Source organism: Danio rerio, chromosome 2 (assembly GCF_049306965.1).
Source record: "Danio rerio strain Tuebingen ecotype United States chromosome 2, GRCz12tu, whole genome shotgun sequence".
NCBI classification, from domain to species: Eukaryota; Metazoa; Chordata; class Actinopteri; order Cypriniformes; family Danionidae; genus Danio; species Danio rerio.
Window position 1 is genome coordinate 17,902,456 of NC_133177.1, and position 19,749 is coordinate 17,922,204.

At 35.8% G+C, this 19,749-nt stretch overlaps 1 protein-coding gene across 2 annotated transcripts in view; it reads right to left on the bottom strand.

Annotated features, from left to right (window-relative positions):
- col11a1b (collagen, type XI, alpha 1b) overlaps nucleotides 1-19,749 on the bottom strand; it is a 175,342-nt gene that overhangs the window by 147,792 nt on the left and 7,801 nt on the right. For both annotated transcript variants that reach the window (XM_073917530.1, NM_001184954.1), the window contains 3 exon segments: nucleotides 17,809-17,973; nucleotides 13,706-13,919; nucleotides 11,508-11,670 (listed from right to left, as the gene is read on the bottom strand). In XM_073917530.1, coding sequence (XP_073773631.1) covers nucleotides 11,508-11,670; nucleotides 13,706-13,919; nucleotides 17,809-17,973 — 542 coding nt within the window.

A 19,749-nucleotide genomic window follows, 5' to 3' on the forward strand; every position in this document is an offset into this window, starting at 1 on the left:
ATGCCAAGCTGCAATAAACTACTGCATGTCTTAAAGCATTGGTGACCAATCCTGTTCCTGGAGACCTGCAGGTTTTAGTTGCAACCCATATCAAACACACTTGCCTGTAATTATCAAGTGCTATATTCAGGACCTAATTAATTGGTTTAGGTGTGTTTGATTAAGGTTGGAGATGAAATCTGCAGAAAGGTAGATCTCCAGGAACAGGGCTGAGCACTGCTGTCTGAAAAGGACTGTCTTAAACAGGTGGCCTTTATGTGAACTACAGCCAGCAAATTATTACTACTCTACTTCACACTAATGTAAGCGCAAAGTACACAAGGGGTTGAATGCTCCAATACAGTCACTCCAAAGGTTTTTATAACCTTTGGACAAATATAGTGATAACAAACCACCAGATGAGTGTAAACAAGTGCTGCTCTCATTCCTCTTAACACCACAACAAGCACACAAGAGAAATGACATTGGTGAGAAAACAGCAGTTAAAAAAGCATCTGATCACAGCGATTATGGACATATTTGCACAGGCTCTGCAATTCACATGCATCATGTCAACAAATGAGGTTAGAGTTGCACGACTAATCAATAAAGACTGCAATTTTGACTGAGGTAAACAAAATTTAATCTGTGTTTGATATGGAAAGAGCAGTTGCCATGTATAGTATAAAACAGCTTTAAGGGTCGATCACACACAAGTGTGCTTTTTGCTTAGAGAGGCTCCTTTTTAAAATGATTTACTAATGGCTGCAGATGTTTTGCATGCTGCTTATGCATGCTGCACCTCGCTTTTCAACTGCCAGCTGCACCTTACGTTTTTGCTGTTGCGCACTCTCAGTTAAAAAAAAAGTCAACTCTGAACAGAAATAGCATGCTACGTCTGTCATATCTCTTTCATCCTCCAATCAAATGAAAGCAGAGGCGGGGGTTTCCGAAAGATGGAGGAGAGACTAGTGGTCACTATTTCAAGTTATGGAGAGCTGTATGACAAATCCTGAGTATCACAATATTATTAAATATTATAACAATATCAACAGCAACACTCTCGCACAAATCACAGCTGATTCAGTCATTGCCTAGTGACGTTAAAAGTGTCAGCAAAAAAGACAGTGTGGTGCACCTCGCATTTTTAGAAGGTAAAAGCAGGTGTGGTGTGATCGGCCCCTAAGTCATTAGTCATTTCAGTCACACTGTGTCAATATTTCTCAGTTGCAAACATATAACACTACGATAATTATTAAAATAAATTAATTAAGAATTAAGTCTTATAGTATGTCGCATAAATGAATTGTATGGGGGAAAATGATTGATTTTTGTTTTATGTAAAAAAAAATGTTATAATATAAGATAAAGATCATGTTCCGTGGAGATACTGTAAACATATCAAAATTTAATTTTTGGTTAGTAATGTTCACTGCTAATAACTTAATTTGCTCAATTTCAAAAAGACAGTTTTCTCAGATTCCATATATTCAGATTTTCAGTTTTATCTCTGCCAAATATTGTCCAATCCTAACAAACCAAGTAAGCCATTAATAGAAAGCTTATATATTCAGCTTCATAAAATAAGAAGATAAATAGTCTCATTCTTAATAGATTTATATATATGTATACACATATATATATATATATATATATATATATATATATATATATATATATATACACATATATATATATATATATATATATATATATATATATATACATATATATATATATATATATATATATATATATATATATATATATATATATATATATATGTATACATATATATATATTTTTGTGTATATATATGTGTATATATATATACATATATATATATATATATATATATATATTTTTTTTTTTTTTTTTTTTGTGTATATATATATGTGTATATATATATATACATATATATATATATATATATATATATATATATATACATACATATATATATATATATATATATATATATATATATATATATATATATATATATATATATATATATATATATATACACATATATATATATATATATATATATATATATATATATATATATATATATATATATATATATATATATATACATACATACATATATATATATATATATATATATATATATATATATATATATATATATACATACATATATATATATATATATATATATATATATATATATATATATATATATATATATATATATATATACATACATATATATATATATATATATATATACATATATATATATATATATACATATATATATATATATATACATATATATATATAAAAATACACATATATATACACACAAAATATATATATATATATATATATATATATATATATATATATATATATATATATATATATACATATATATATATATACATATATATATAAAAATACACATATATATATACACACAAAATATATATATATATATATATATATATATATATATATATATATATATATATATATATATATATATATATATATGACTGATAGAAAATAGTTTCTGTTCAGAAAAAAAACCCTCACTGAAAGATATTCAGTTGAATACATTTTGTAAACTAGCCTCAGTCTGTTATTTATATACTATTTATGTCCCCAAACCTCAATACATAGAAAATTCAGATAATAATGGGTTACAAAATGTCTCAAATAATTAACTCATATAATCTCATACTGTACATGTCATGTCCTGCTAAGTGGGTCAATTAGCAAAAGTTTGCCAAGCCTACGGCAGGGATTTTCCTTTGGCATAATCACAGAAACCTTCTGAATTCCTTGCCTGGGGTGTTTAGTATGAATGTACTTCTTGTCTGGCTGCCTGGTGAGCAGGTTGTGACCTTAAGCTCTCTTCCAAAACACACACAAATACAAACAAACACAACTTAAATGTTATTTTGCTTAAGCATCTGCAAATACTCTTCCCATCTAGAGGAAAGGTCAGAACATCAACAAACATAATAAGCCACAAAAATTGTTACCGCAGTACACAAGCAGGTGTTTGTGAGACCTAATAGTTCTTTTATTATAACTTCTGAATAATTATCATGCGGGTGACGCAGTAGGTAGTGCTGTCGCCTCACAGCAAGAAGTTCGCTGGTTCGAGCCTCGGCTGGGTCAGTTGGCATTTCTGTGTGAAGTCTGCATGTTCTCCCAGCGTATGCATGGGTTTCCTCCGGGTACAATCCAAAGACATGCGGTACAGGTAAATTGGGTAGGCTAAATTGTTCTGTAGTGTTTGAGTGTGCATGGGTATGTATGTATGTTTCCCAGAGATGGGTTGCGACTGGAAGGGCATCTGTTGCGTGAAACATTTGCTGGACAAGTTGGCAGTTCATTCCGCTGTGGAGAACCAGAATTAATAAAGGGACTAAGCCGAATAGAAAATGAATAAATGAATGATTATCATGCACAAAACATATTTGTGCTCCAAAATAACCTGTAAAAACATTGTGTCAATGACTTCCGTTTCAGTTCTGTAACAAATGTGGCTTACTAAGAGCAGCACAACATATTGGAAGCAGCACAATATTATTCATATTGCCCATAGTAAACCCATACCCTGATGACTTGACACAAGAGTGAATAAATTGGCAAATAGAGTAATATTTTCAGTAATTTTGGCACACAAAAGTTTTTGAATCTTCATATGATTAAAAGTTACACCACTGAAATCACAAATATTTTAAATTAAAAAATCTAAATTCTAATTCTATTTAAAATATCTTAATTTGTGTTCTAAAGATGAATGAAGGTCACAGGGATCTGGGTCTAGTTGATCATTTGCTATCAGAAGCAGCTTATAAGAAAGGTAAAGTCCTCTAGATTACGCTTATTTTACCAAAATAAAATATAATCATGCCTTGATTTTAAAATAGAGAAGTAAGGTCTGACTTTGCTTAGACAAAAGTCTTGTTACTTAACAGAAATAATGTACAGCATAGAATATAAAGTCATGGAGCGGTGGAGAAAGAATTAATATTGTGTATGACTCTCATGAGCTCAGAGAACTGTATTCATACATCTCTGCAATGACTCAAATAACTTATTCATAAAGTCATTTGGAATGACAAAGAAAGTGTTCCCCTTCTGTTGGGGAACTCCAGTGCTATAAGTGGATTTGATCTTTGTGAAAATCCACGTATGGGAGGTTTCGGATCAGAAGCTGCTTGTCTGAAGAGTATTGAATGGGCCAATGAATGAAAGGAATTGGCAGTGTAAGCTTGCGCAGGTGTGCTGCATTGCCAATTATCCCAGCATATAAGCACACCTGGAGCGGGCAAATGCCATCCTTTTAGCTTCAGATCCTTTCTGAGTGAGTCGATGAGGGTTCCTCTTGCTAATTCAGCACTTCAGAGCAAACGAGTGTCTCCCGGTCCAGAGTCGGTTTTGGCGGCGGCAGACGGTCGAGCTGGGTTTCTCCCTTGCCTGTGGTTCTTTGGGTCCAGTCCTCCAGAGCGGTGCGTATGGTTGCTAAGCTTTCCTAAAAGAGCAACACAGTCGTGCAGCACGTCCTTTTCAGGATGGCGCTCCGACTGTGTGTTTCTGGATGCGGGGGTTTCCTGGCTCCAGATGATGGACACGATCACTGCGTTGCATGTTTGGGGTCCAGCATGTTAATGCGGTGCTCGCGGGCGGTTCATGTCGTCATTGCGATGCCATGACCATTGCACAGCTGCCCTCCTGGCGAAGGGTGCAATCGAGCCAGTTCCTCCAGCAGAGATGGAGAGTGGGTTTTACAGCCCATACTTCATCGTACCCAAAAAGAGTGGTGGGTCACTTCCAACACGGGTCGGGGGGCCGTGTGTCGCTGGCATGCAGCTGCGGGCCTGTGGAAAGGTGCCCAGTTGCATTGGCATATCAATCGCCTAGAGCTGTTGGCAGTGTTCCTCGCTCTCCACTGCTTTTTACCGGTGCTGGAGCGGCAACACGTGTTGGTCAGGACGGACAGTACGGCGGCGGCGGTGTATATCAACCGTATGGGGGGTATGCGCTCTCGCCGGATGTCTCAGCTCATCCGCCGTCTGCTCCTCTGGAGTCAAATTGCTGCGCACCATTCACGTTCCAGGCACGCTTAATCGTGCAGCCGATGCGCTCTCACGACAGCTGTTACGCCCCGGAGAATGGAGACTCCACCCCGAGACTGTTCAGCTGATATGGGCCCGATTCGGGTAGGCCTAGATCGATCTGTTTGCTTCCCCCGAGAACGCTCATTGCCAGTTGTTTTTTTCCCAGACTGAGGGCTCTCTCGGCACGATGCACTGGCCAGCAGCTGGCCTCAGGGCATACGCAAGTATGCGTTTCCCCTAGTGAGCCTTTGGCCCAACCGGACTTGGATATCAGAGCTCTCACTCCTCGCGACGGCCCTCCCCTGGAGGATCCCTTTGAGAGAGGACCTACTCTCTCAGGGACAGGGCACTATCTGGCACCCTCGCCCCAATCTTTGGAACCTCCACACGTAGTCCTTAGACGCGAGGAAGACTTAGGTAACCTACCGACTGCGGTGGTTAATACCATCACTCAGGCTAGAGCCCCCTCCACGAGGCGCGCCTACACCCTGAAGTGGAGTCTATTCACTGAATGGTGCGTCTCTTGCAGAGAAGAGCCCTGAAACTGCCAGATAAGTGTTGTGCTCTCTTTCCTTCAAGAGAAGTTGGACAGCAGGCTGTCGCCCTCCACTCTCAAGGTTTACGTGGCCGTCATTTCCGCTTATCATAACGCGGTAGCTGGCGCCACCGTGGGAAAGCATAACCTCATTATCCGGTTCCTTAGGGGTGCTAGGCGAATTAATCCATCTCGCCCCCCTCTCATGCCCTCTTGGGATCTCGCCCTCGTACTCACGAGTTTGCGAGCAGATCCCTTTGAGCCACTCGATTCAGTATCTCTAAGATTTCTGTCCCTGAAGACAGCTCTGCTGGTTGCGTTGGCCTCCATAAAGAGGGTCGGGGTCCTCAAGGGTATTAGGTAACCCTTTGGTGATTGAGGAAACAACTCGGTAGGGTGTTGAGACAAGTTTGCTGCGCCATTTTCTAGCCTGCGTTTTGGGTATAGGTGCCTGCTATGCGTGATCCCCACTAGGCGATCCCACATGCTTATTCCGCCACGGTTAAGTCCTCCCCCTGGGTGGACCCGTGTCTTCCCTCTCCGCTAACCACTTTTTTGCTAAATTCTGTAAATTCTGCCATCTATTCCCCCTTGGGTAACGGATGGCCTCCCCAGCGTCCTCCCTATCGGGATTGCACGCTTCCCAACGTACTGTCGTATTTTCCTAGAATTATCTTGATGCTCACGACTTCCCAAAAAATACATTTAAATTCTAAATACATCTACTTCTGTTGAAGTAGGATAGATTAGGTCCAGGGACACGTTGGAGGACCACGCCTCTCATGATGTGAGTGCATCACGCTTGCTTGACTTTCCCCTCATTGGGGGCGTTGGTAAGGTGCAGTCATTATGGCGCTTTCCATAGTTCTCCCATACGTGGATTTTTACAAAGATCAAATCCACTTCTAGCACTGGAGTTCCCCAACCGAAGGGGAACGTTCGAGGTTACAGAAGTAACCCTTCGTTCCCCGAGGAGGGGAACGGAAGTGCTATACTCCGTTGCCATAATGACTGTCCCTTAGCTGTTTGAAAGTCACTTCAGCTTAAAAGGATGGCATTTGCTCGCTCCAGCGCAAGCTTACGCTGCCAATTCATTTCATTCATTGGCTCGTTCAATACTCTTCAGACAAGCAGCTTCTGATCCGAAACCTCCCATACGTGGATTTTCACAAAGATTAAATCCACTTATAGCACTAGAATTCCCCTCCTCGGGGAACGCAGGGTTACTTCTGTAACCTCGAACGTTCTTGCAGGACTCCCAGAGTTCATCTAGATACTTTTGATTCCTCTTCAATGCCTCCTACATCTTACAGCATCTTATTTGCTGCCCTTACAACTTGGATCGACGACAAGACTTTTCTCAGCTAGTGTAAAATCGCAACTACATTGCAGATCCCTGTTATGTGACTATTGCAGAATCACACATTACAATATCGATGCCGAAACTATATATTGTGCAGCCCTATTTTGAACACACCAATATATCCAAACACAAAACCATAACTTGAAAACAAGACAAAAATCCCAAGATCCTGCCCAGCTCTAAGACCTACACTGTAAAACATGTTGGGTTTCACACAATCAATTTGTATTGAGGCAACATGGAAGAACTAATTTAAGTAGACTGAACATAAAAAACCCTCAAAATTTGTGTTGTTTCAGCTCATATATATATACAAGTAGTAATAAGAACAAACAACAATCGTCATTTTTTGAGTGTACTAGCAAAGCGTTTGTCAATATATTGCTTTCTTCATAACCCAATGATGTATGAAGAGCAACTCTCTTGATTGAAACATCTGTGTTTACTACTGGGCAGCGATATTTGGGATAGTTTCCAACATTATGGGCAATCGCACAATGGGTGGAAGAGTTGAGAGACGAGATGCTAAGCGATTGCTGAAAATGAGCCCATTACCTTTGGCAGATTTACCTCTCAGGCTATAGATTTTGCAGGCTCATCACAACCCTCTGACTAACACTGGGGTGAGCGGGGAAGAGGAAGAAACGGGATCAAAATTTCAAAAGATTTCTGTGCTCTACGACATCTCTAACCTGAGGCAAAATTTAGCATGCTGTTCTGATTAAGCAACATTCCTTCAGCTCACATCAAAGACAGACTCTGCAGATATTGTCTCGCAATCGCCCATACAGCACTAAAAAGGATTGCTTAATAGAGAAAATAGAAATATGAATGAAATATTTGGAAGCTTAGCTTGTAGGATGCTGTTACTTTACTTTTATTGAGTTTTACAGTATAAAATGAGGATATGTGTACCTCAGTGTTACACTGTGAGGTACAAATTTGGGCTCAGATTTTCCTTCAAACTCTCCTTTGAGATAGTAAAATGAGACAGTAATTGGCATATGGTGAGAACAAGCATCTATAACATTTAATAATGAAAAATAGAAAACTTTTAGTTCTTTTCTGAAACTCGGGTTACACGGATCTTTTTCTCAGAAGACATTGGTTTTGGTAATTACAGATCATTTTAAAAAGTACCCTCTTGCAGTTCCCACACAAGAACTAGAAGACATAGACGGTAGCCAGGTGCCTCTGGGCCCAATTTTATGGTTTATTATGGTTTGCTAGAGAATCTGCACATTGACCAAGGGCCAGATTTTGAGTCACACTGTCGTATTTGTAAAATATTAAGAGATATTTCCCTGCATCTAAAAATTAGGGCACAGCGAGAACAAAACCACAGTTTAACTCACAAAGAAAATCCGATATAACTTAAAATAAGTTTTTTAAATGTAGTCTAATTTACTTTGGGTAAAATAGTTTGCCAAATGGATAAAGTGATTGTCAAATCAAGTGTATAATTCATTTTCTATGGTGAATAAAAACTCTTGTTGAATAAAAAAAACAACCAAAAACTAGCCTAAATCTCTCAAAAGTCATATTAGGTCATCTTGTTCATAAGCCCAGTAGTCTCATTTAAACTAATATATAACAAATAAAAAATATGCTGAGTACTTTAAATGCAAATTTATTGGCTGGAGTGACCTTTTATTTTGAAATGCTGACATGCGTTCAGCATTTCAGTGATTTATGGGGAAATAAAACCCAATGACATGCTCCATCATTTGTAAGTGAACTAAAAGCCTTCATCCCCTGACAAACATCATCTGACTGTGCAGTAAATCAAATCATTTGGCACATTTTTTCACATAGCGTCAGGCGAACAGACACAATCCAATAGTCTGAGTGTACTTCTGGGAGTAGGGCTTTAACTTGCATGCTATTTCGCATGAACATAATATATCCTTAACATAGTAATTACAAAAACTGGGTAATAACTAGGTACTATCCCTAAACCTACCCCTGAAACTAACTTTAATACATGTAGTTACCTTATATAACCCAGTACCTCTTAGGAAGTACACTGTACTGTTAGTGCATCTTAAGTGCATGTAATGTGAAATAAAGTGCAACGTTTGTGTCTGTAACTCCTACATTTTCAGAAGAAAATCTCTGAAGCTGTACCTTGGAAATGCTGTATACTGATTCACCCCATTTTGATATATGTACAATTTAGGTAACATTAAAGCTTTGAAATGTTTCACAAATCTTCATGAAACTGCCAAGGTCACATGAAGGTTTGTTACAATTACAACAGGAAATCACAAAATTTCACTTGTTCTCCGATGGGAGGTGAAATTCATCTAATTTTTGTAAACGAAGCCTAAAAAATTTAAAAATAAATAAGTAGAATAAGTATAAGTTTATTTATTTAAAGATATTAGATGATTTTCCAGCTATTTTCAATAGACTGTGCTAGAGCTGTGGTGAAAAATAATTTTAGAATTTCTTATTTGAGATTTTCATAACGCAATGCAGAGCTTAGATGGATGGTGCGGTTTCTTTACGAATACCACTTGAACCTAAAATAATAATTTAAAAAGCTAAACTACATAGTGAACTACAGGGGAGCTAGGGGAAGCTCGGCTCCCCTAAATAAAGCATGGGCTCCCCTGATTTGAGAAATTTTGGAAAATACTCATAATGTGTTAATTTGACGTGCGGTTTTAGTATTGTGTAATGTGATCATAGATTATTATGTGTAAAAGTGCAAAAATATCATTCATTCATTCATGCATAATGGAGATTTACACCTCACTTAAAAAAAAAGACATGCCATCCTTGTCGAGCATCAATGTGTAGGGGCGCTGAAAAGCAAAGTCCAGTCATGTCAAAGACCAGCCAGATGTTTTTATATGTACGTTGAGACACTTCTTTTTCATTTTCAGAAACAAATGATGTGTATTTGTGTTTTGTTTTATTTGCTTCATACACTCTCAGAAATAAAGGTAAGCAAGCTGTCACTTTTAAAAGATAAACATTTGTATGTAAAGAGTCCATATTGGTAACTCAAAAGTATGTATTAGTACAAAAAAAAATTAAAAGGAACACTTTTGTACTTTTTAGGTACTAATATGTACTCGTGAGGTATTAATATGAACCCTTATGGTACAAACTTGTACCTTTTGAAAAGGTACCACCCCAGTGACAACTCGTGTACCTTTATTTCTAAGAGTGTACAGTGGCCCAATACAATGTGCATTTTTTTTAAACACTGTTACATTGCTGTAAACATGTTGGAAAATTAGGCTGAAAGCAGGTAAGCTTGACAAAACAGAGCCCCTTTCAATGGTGTTTCTTTCATTTTTCAATTTGCGATTGTGTTTTACTTGAGTGAAAAGTGAGATCTCATGACATTCTATAGCCCAATGTAAAACAAAAAGGCATATGCTGTTCTTAATGCCACCATCTTGAGCTTATAGAGCAAATAGAAGAATAATGGGCTACACGACAAGGTCATTTATTTTGTTGTTATGTGAAACGTGTTTGTTGATTTTATATGAATGAATGAATTCCTCTCAGAAGCACTGCAGGTAAAATTAGACAATGATGTTCTGTTGTTTAGGCTGCTGTTGTTTGTGCATATAAAAATAAATTCCTCAAAAGATATTTTTAAGGGTCAAAGAAAGTTATTGATGGGAAAACAAGCGTTCTTTAGCAAGAAATTAAACCAAAACTATTGTGTGTGTTTTTTTTTTTTTCATTTAGTCTACTTTGTAATATTAGTTACAATTATATTCATATTTGTTTTACAATATAGGTTTTTTTTATACATTGCCGTTTAAGAACAAGGAACTTGTGTGTTTTATAGCCTACATCACTGTAGCAAGGAACTCGCAAGATTGAAGCAACACACCTCTCGCCTCCCCCATCCTCCTGTAGAAAAAAAAAAGCTCCCCAAAGGTCACGGTATAGTTTGAACACTGACCTTGTTTACATAAATTTCATGACATAAATGTCAAATTACATACTTTGCTGAACCCACAAACTCTCTTCCTCCTGAGCATGTGAGTGTACGGTTTAAAAGTAGCCTAGAACGCCGTCTACTTTTTAAGACTAAGCTCAAAATAAACCCAAGAGAGAATTGTGATGTATTTTGAAATCCATAGAATCGATTTCGCAAACAAATTTTCACCACAGCCCAACAACGGCTGTTTGTTCGATTTTTTTAAATTGAATTTATACGATATTATCCAACAAGCATCACTCCCATGTGATGTTTTAAACATTTTAAAACTGTTAATCATTTTTTGAAGCAAATGTTTCAGTTGATTCAAAGCTTCAAAAACCTTTGTTTGTAACATCACTACTAATGTGAACACTTTAGCAAATAATAAGGGATACTGCTAAAGCATCTAACGGTTCTACTAGGGTGTACATAATGTTTAAAAACAAGTTCAGAAATGGTATTGCCAAGTGACAGATGTTGTATTGTAATTCTCAGAGAGAGTTTCCTTGACCTCATATCATGATAACATGAATGGACTGTATACCAAGGGTTTCATAAAACAGCTTTGCTTGCCTCAAAAACTTCTTCGTCCAGGATTCTGGTGCCAAAGATAGCGATGCCATCTGTGTTGATGATTGCATGGTCACTTCTGCTGAGTGGTTTAGAGATCTTCTTCTTACAGTCCACAATCATTGTGACGGTCTTCTTCTCGATGCTAATAGCCACACGGTGCCACCTATTGGTTCGGAGAACATTGGGTGAAAAAAAAACAACAAAAAAATCCATGAAGTTGTTCAGTTTGTGGCTTGATATAATTTCACTTTCTCTTGCATAACTAAAACACAGGATCAGTATGCAAAACAACCACAGAAGGAGGTTTGTGTCAGTACAAGATGTTCCTAAATACAATCTATTTTGAAAGAAAAGACAAACAGCACTCCTTTTTCTTTGTCCATGAGCCCTTAAAAAGGCGTTTTCCTTAATACTGCCTCTCATACTGACTTAATTATAAATATTTCACAAGCTGGGTTTTGTTTAACACTTGTTTTCTCAAATTATAAAAACAAAATCTCTCACTACATGAATTGTGAGAATCCATTGTTTTATCACATGCAAACCTCAGTGTGGCTAATCAAAAGCACAGAAGCTCACTGCTGTTCTCATTTTCTCGTCAAGTAAATGTTTGCTTTGCTTAATTGGCTACATATGGCTAAATATTAACATCACACAATTTTCCTACTACAGTACTATCAATATAGATAAATAAATGAATAAGCAGATCTAAATAATGCACACTAAGGATTAAACTAGCCACTAAGAAAACTTCATAAGCAAATTGCATAACCACTACGACAGCCAGTCGATGAAAGCTGGACTCCAGCTTGGTCAAAATTGTAAAGAAAATTAAATAAATTAAATAAGACTGCTTCTGAAACTACACTACTGTATATATATATATATATATATATATATATATATATATATATATATATATATATATATATATATATATATATATATATATATATATATATATATATATATATATATGTATTTTTTTTTTTTTAGGTGACCAGACATTAGAATAGTACACTTATAATATAAGGGTACAACACCTGTCACTAGGATATAACTAGTTCCTAACAGGTCCTTAAAGGTACATATTAATACCTAATAAAGTACAAAAGTAAACCTTAAAGGTACAAAGTGTACCCTAAAGGTACTAATGTGCAACTGTAAAGTACAAAATTGTACCTTTTAAAAAAAAAAACACCCCTTATCTTTTGTACCTTTATCTCTGAGAGTGTACAGTTTAGGTATAGGAAAAAGTGTTCAGATCACAATAATTATGCAAATGAGAAGCATTTTGGGTATATACAGTAAACTCAAATCCTTGGCTCTAGATGGCATAAACAAGCCATTATAGTTTTATATTTTTCTTTAGTTCATAATTTCTTGAACCTAACTTATTTTATTAAAGATAAATTTAGCATATTTATGGTCTAAAAATCAATGATGATGTATGCCTGATTATATTAATCGTATTTCTCATTGTTCAATACTTTGAAAGGACTTTTGGAGTCTTTGATGTCTTTGAATCTCAAGATGTAGATAAATGTACAGTATACCTACGTATTTTTTTTTTATTTTTATTCCATTGTTAAAAGTTGTGATACAAATGGGAAACTTTAAAATTCGTGTTCTAGCCATAAATATAAAACTGGTGGATGTGATGGTTTATGTAGTACAGTTTTCCGACATTTAAATGTAATATAGACCATTTCAATGTGGTCATGTCATTGGCCCATGAACATTTCCTGCTTGTTATCTAACTGTAACAAGACACAATTCAATTATAACATAATGTTTAAACAGCTATCTTAACATTTTTTATCAATATGGGGCTTTTTTGTATTCTCCGATCCTATAGAAATTAAAAATGTAAAACAGGAAATACGTTGGGAACACTGCTTTTGTTTATATACCTCAAAATGGTCTAATGGTCTATGTCTATCAGAACACTTAATGATTTTTGAAAGTGCGTAGAAGAATTGAATCATTTAATGCCAAAATGTTTGTGTTCTTTGTCATATTGGTGATCAATGTAAAATAAAACATTAAAAAAGAAGATAGATCACGGCTTTATCCATTAAAAAAAATGGATCATTTAATGCCAAAACCTTTATATTTTTGGTCATATGTGGATCATGGCTTTATCCACCAAAAACATTCTCACAGATTAAAAGTTTTCAAATAAAGAGTCAACTTGCTTTCCATCTGCGAGGTTGATGGCACGGAAAAGGGGGTAATCCTCCGGAGCAGGTTTCCCATGCTGATCCTCATACAGGAAGAGCGGAGAGCGGCCCACCTCCACACCCAGCTGCTGGATGCCCTGCTCATTGTACACCGACAAAAGGAAGGACTGTATTCCCGCTTTTGGCTTGATAGTCATAAGGATGGAGAAATCCTCAGGGAATACTCCTCCTGAAGACATAAGAAAGGCATTGTGGGTTAAACATCAGCTGTTATTGATTTTTCATCCATTGGAAATGAGCATATTAGCACTGAGAGTTTTTACAACAACCATTTTCTCACACTGGATGTAGCGTGGGGTTTTTATGAAGTATGAAACAGTTTGTCTTTTTTTGTTGGCACATTAACTTAACAAGGTGTCAGAAAACATAACGGATTTACTATTAAACTGGTTGCATGCACACTGGAGTGGAACTAAAACTCAAACTATCAATCTCTGAAGTGCTGCTCTTCTTTGCCAACTTTGAGGGAGATTTTCTCGTTCTTCGACAACGTGCTATTTAGCTGAAATTTCCAGTCCTGAAACCATAAGGTTTGGAGGCGATTTAGTTTCGGCCAAAAATCACAGAAATCAAATTGTTAATTTAATCTCCTGCTATTTTGTGCCTCAGTTACCCTTTGCGGTCGGGCCAAATTGGAAAATGCCCAACACACATAGAACAGAAGGGCCAAGTTAATGGGACTAAACTAGTAAATGTAGCCTATATGATGTTGCTGTTATAGAATGAGTGCATAATTAGAAATTTGAAACAGCGTATTTGTAAAAGATGCTGACCATGGACTTTCAGGAAACATAACACACTGATTAATTCATTGATTATTTGTTTTTATTACTAGCATGCACTGCAAAACTGCTTTCCTTAATTAGAGTTTTGTCTTGTTTCTTGTCCAAGTATCTAAAAATGCTTAAATCAAAAAACATTTTTACACAGGCTAAACATAAAGTGAGTTTTACCCTAAAACAAGCAAAATAATCTGCCAACGGGGTAACAAAATATCTTATTTCAAAGCAAAATTCAGTTCAATTCAATTCAGCTTTATTTGTATAGCGCTTTTACAATGTAGATTGTGTCAAAGCAGCTTTACATAAATGGTCATAGAAACTGGAACAGTGTAGTTCAAAGCAAAAGCAAGAATATTTAGCTAATCCCATTGGCTATAAGGAAAAACTCACTTAGTTTTTCACATATTAATTCTGTAAATAAGACAATTTTTTTAACTGTCTAGAAAATGCTTTTCGATTTAAGAATTTGGACTAGAAACAAGTGTAAAACATTTTTTTTTTTTTTTTTTGCAGTGGGTAAAAGCTTTGTGCGTTGTACACCGTTAAAGGCTGATTTTTACTTTTGGCTGACGCCGCGTTGAGGATCTCCGCTAACTGTGCGCGCACCTGATGAAACAGATGAGGTAAATACTTAATGCATTCGTCGTCATGATATTCTTTGAAATGACAGGGGGCAGTCAAAAGAAAGCAACCGTAAAGTCGCAGAAGTAGGAAGTTTTGGAACTACGTCATATAATTAATATCAATTAAGATTTTTTAACAAATTATTTCTTATTATTTTTATACATTATTTTGATCATGATAAAGATTTTTATACCCATTCAAGATATTTTAAAATTAACCTTTGAGACATTTACATTTAGTCATTTAGCAGACGCTTTTATCCAAAGCGACTTACAAATGAGGACAAGGAAGCAATTTACACAACTATAAGAGCAACAATGAATAAGTGCTATAGGCAAGTTTCAGGTCTGTAAAGTCTAAGAAGGAAAGCATTAGTAATTTTTTTATTTCATTTTTGTTTTTTGAGTACAGTTAGTGGTATATCCAGAGAGGCAATTGCAGATTAGGAAGTGAAGTGGAGACTAAATAGTTGAGTTTTTAGTCGTTTCTTGAAAACAGCGAGTGACTCTGCTGTTCGGATGCAGTTAGGGAGTTCATTCCACCAACTGGGCAGATTGAATGTGATAATTCGGGAAAGTGATTTCTTCCCTCTTTGGGATGGAACGATGATGCGACGTTCATTCACAGAACACAAGTTTCTGGAGGGCACATAGATCTGCAGAAGTGAGAGCAGATAAGAAGGAGCAAAGCCAGAAGTCACTTTGTAGGCAAACATCAGAGCTTTGAATTTGATGCGAGCAGCAACTGGCAGCCAGTGCAAACGGATGAGCAACGGAGTGACATGTGCTCTTTTAGGAACATTAAAGACCACTCGTGCTGCTGCGTTCTGGAGCAGCTGAAGAGGCTTGATAGAGTTAGCTGGAAGCCCCGCTAGCAGAGAGTTGCAGTAATCCAGTTTGGAGAGAACAAGAGCTTGAACAAGGAGTTGAGCTGCATGTTCAGATAAGAAGGGTCAGATCTTTCTGATGTTATAGAGTGCGACTCTGCACGATCGAGCAGTTCTAGAAATGTGGTCAGAGAAGTTTAGTTGGTCGTCAATCGTTACTGCAATGCTTTTCACCATTTTGGATGCAGTAATGGTTGCCCCATCCATCTGGATTGAAAAGTTATGGTGTAGAGTCGAGTTGGCAGAAACTACAAGCATTTCCGTTTTCGCGAGGTTAAGCTGAAGATGATGATCTTTCATCCAGTGTGAAATGTCCGAGGGATCATCAGGGTGAAACATCATTTGCTTTTGTTCATATCTCAGACAGTTCTACCTGTTAAAGTTTAATAAAATATTGATGATAACAGAACATATACTGCTCTACAAATATATTTTTATCATGGAAAGAATAAAAGCAAAAAAAAAAAAAGTACACTACTAAAAAATATAGAATTTTTTAAAGCCCACTTCACAATTTACACATTACTGTCCGGCTAGTTTGTGTCCTCTACTTATTTGCTAAAAAGACATTATTGGTCCAATATTCCTGACCATTATCACCAGCAAAACCTAGAAAAATAGGGCATCAGTATTTTAGTTTTGTAGCTATTAAATTGTTTTAAATTCTAAATAGAAATATATACATCAGTGTAAAACCTATGAATGGTGGAAAAACATATTCTGTAATTGTTTATTAAAACCACATGGGTCTCCGCTTATGCCATGGCCTCTCTTTTTGGTTTTTAAAAAACGTATCACTCAAGATTTTCTAAACTGTTTACAGAAAACTTTCTTTCCTTCCCACTGCTGTTGCAATTTCTATAGCCAAAAATTATTAGACGGATCATAGATGTCTGTACAGGCGTACCTGTTTCAGGCAAATACTCTTTAAAGTGATTCATATTTAACTCAAATGAAATTGTTCACTGTTCGCTCAAGTCTCGTCATGCGCACCCAAAGCAAACCTCCACAAATACCGCGCTGACGTCGAAGTCGTCGCGTGCACTCAAGCAAACTAGTGAAAGCGTCGAGTATAAATCAGCCTTAGGCCTACAGTCAGCAAGGGTTAGCTAGTACTCTAGTATTACACTCAAAAGCAACTTAAACAAAAGAACAACTTAAACTCAATGAGTTATGCTAAAAGGGTTGTATTTGATTTGCTTAAAAATAATATAAAACCTATAACATAACACTGAAGTACAGTATGGGGATGTTTTGTAGTACATATACTATTACAGTATGCAAAAATTGTGTGAAAATGGACTAAATGCTTGTGTTTTGTCTGCCACTTACCGTGCATAGTTCATTTAAACTGTAAACTTTAATGAATGTATGTATGAGATATAGGGAAATATAGGCTAAATGATTGTTTTTTTCTAATGAGCCGTTGTTGGTCCGAACAGTAGCCAAATATACAATCTCTTCCTTTCCTAGTAGACTTCTGTTTCTTAAACATGGTTTCAATTCCTTCATCAAAGAATGGGCATCAGACTTCTAGCTTTGTAAACAGTCCAAATGCATTTAACCATGGCGGTCAAGCTACATTATGTACTTCCTGTTGGATGCATTTCAAAGAGAAGAAAAGGAAAGACTTCAAACTTCACTTTCCAAGAGCAAACCAATTACAGCACATTTAGAATTGACCTAAAGCCTTGCCCAAGCAGAACAGTCACTTTATTTAAGAGTAAGGATGATTGTCTGTCTACAGATTAGCGCAATTCACGTACCTGGGAAGAGCTGCTTGGTTGGGGCGCTGATTTGGGCCCGTTTGTCCACTCGGTAGGCCACATCTGGTTTGGATCCTCTGCGGATGGTGCAGAAGCCTGGTGTTTTCTTCACTCCTTCAGGTGAACTTTTAAAGTCTAAGACCTTGAGCACATCCACGGGTTCAGCTGTGAGGCAGAACATTGAGAGCTGGGATCAAAGCGCTTGTCAACTTCATTGGTGATCAAACATTATTAGCAGCAATCATTTGCCCACATACTACAACACAACATGTGTTCAGTTATTTACATTGGTTTATCAAATTTAAGGGAATGTTTCACACACAAAATAATAATCATGACAATGATAATGAGAAGAAAATGAACAAGAACAAACTGATGTTTGATTTGACATTGATGTTAATCATTATTAATTTAAACACAGCCTCGTAAACAAGTAAATTCATAAGCAAGTTCACTATAGCTAGAGTGTGTCCTGTCATGTAATAATGTATATGAAGCTTTGTGAATGCACTTAAAACTGCTTTCTGAGAGATAATAATGTTTTTAAAAATGCTCAATTCCTTGTACAGGCTGATCCCTTTTCTTTAGATCCTGATGTATCATCAGAAATCATTTTGCCTTGCCAGTTAATTAAACTGAATTTAATTTCAATAATTTTATTTTATTTTATTTTATTTTATTTTATTTTATTTTATTTTATTTTATTTTATTTTATTTTATTTTATTTTATTTTATTTTATTTTATTTTATTGTAGCACAAAACTATTTTTAGCAAAAATAATCTTTATTTAGTTTTAACCAAGGGGACTGTAAAAAGTTTTTTAAAAAATAAAAACATAATTTTACGATATATTTCTGGCAGCTAGGGTGCCGGAAATAAACTGTAAAATAACGGATATTAAAATACAAAAATTTACTTCAAAATAACAGAGTTAGTATTACAGAAATGTACCAGAAATTTAAATCTAAGTAAATTTCTGTAGTTTAAGGTTTTCTATTTTACAGTAAATTTCTGTAATTTTAAGCCTGTTATATTACGTTTTTTTTTTTTTTTTTTTTTTTTTCCGGAACCCCAGCTGCCAGAAATAAACCGTAATTTACGGATTTTTTTTTTTTTTTTTACAGTGTGTCCATTTTGTTCAATCATTCATTCATTTTCTTTTTGCCTTAGTCCCTTTATTGATCTGGAGTCGCCACAGTAGAATGAACTGCCAACTTATCCAGCACATTTTTTACGCAGCGGATGCCTTTCCAGCTGCAACCAATCCCTGGGAAACATCCATACCCACTTATACACTACAGACAATTTAGCCTACCCAATTCACCTGTATCAAAAGTGGGGGAAAACAGAAGACCCGGAGGAAACCCACACAAACGCAGGAAGAACATGCAAACTCCACACAGATACACCAACTGACCCAGCCGAGGCTCTAACCAGCGACTTTCTTGCTGTGAGAAAACAGCACTACCTACTGCGCCACTGCGTCACCCGTATCCATTTTGTTTTGGTAGTTAATTTTATTGAATTGAATTTAAATAATTAAAAAAAAAAGTAAAAAACAATATTTTATATATAAAAAAATGTTTTTCAACACTAAATTTAATTTCATTTAATTTAATTTTATTTTAGCACGGTTTCAGCAAAAAAAATTTTTTTTGTATTTATTTATTTAAGTCTTTAAAACTATTTTATTGAAATTTATTTCATATTATTTTATTTTATTTTCATTCATTCATTAATTTTCTTGTCGGCTTAGTCCCTTTATTAATCCGGGGTCACCACAGCGAAATGAACCGCCAACTTATCCAGCAAGTTTTTACGCAGCAGATGCCTTGCCCTTTATTTAATTTAATTTAATTTAATTTAATTTAATTTAATTTAATTTAATTTAATTTAATTTAATTTAATTTAATTTAATTTAATTTAATTTAATTTAATTT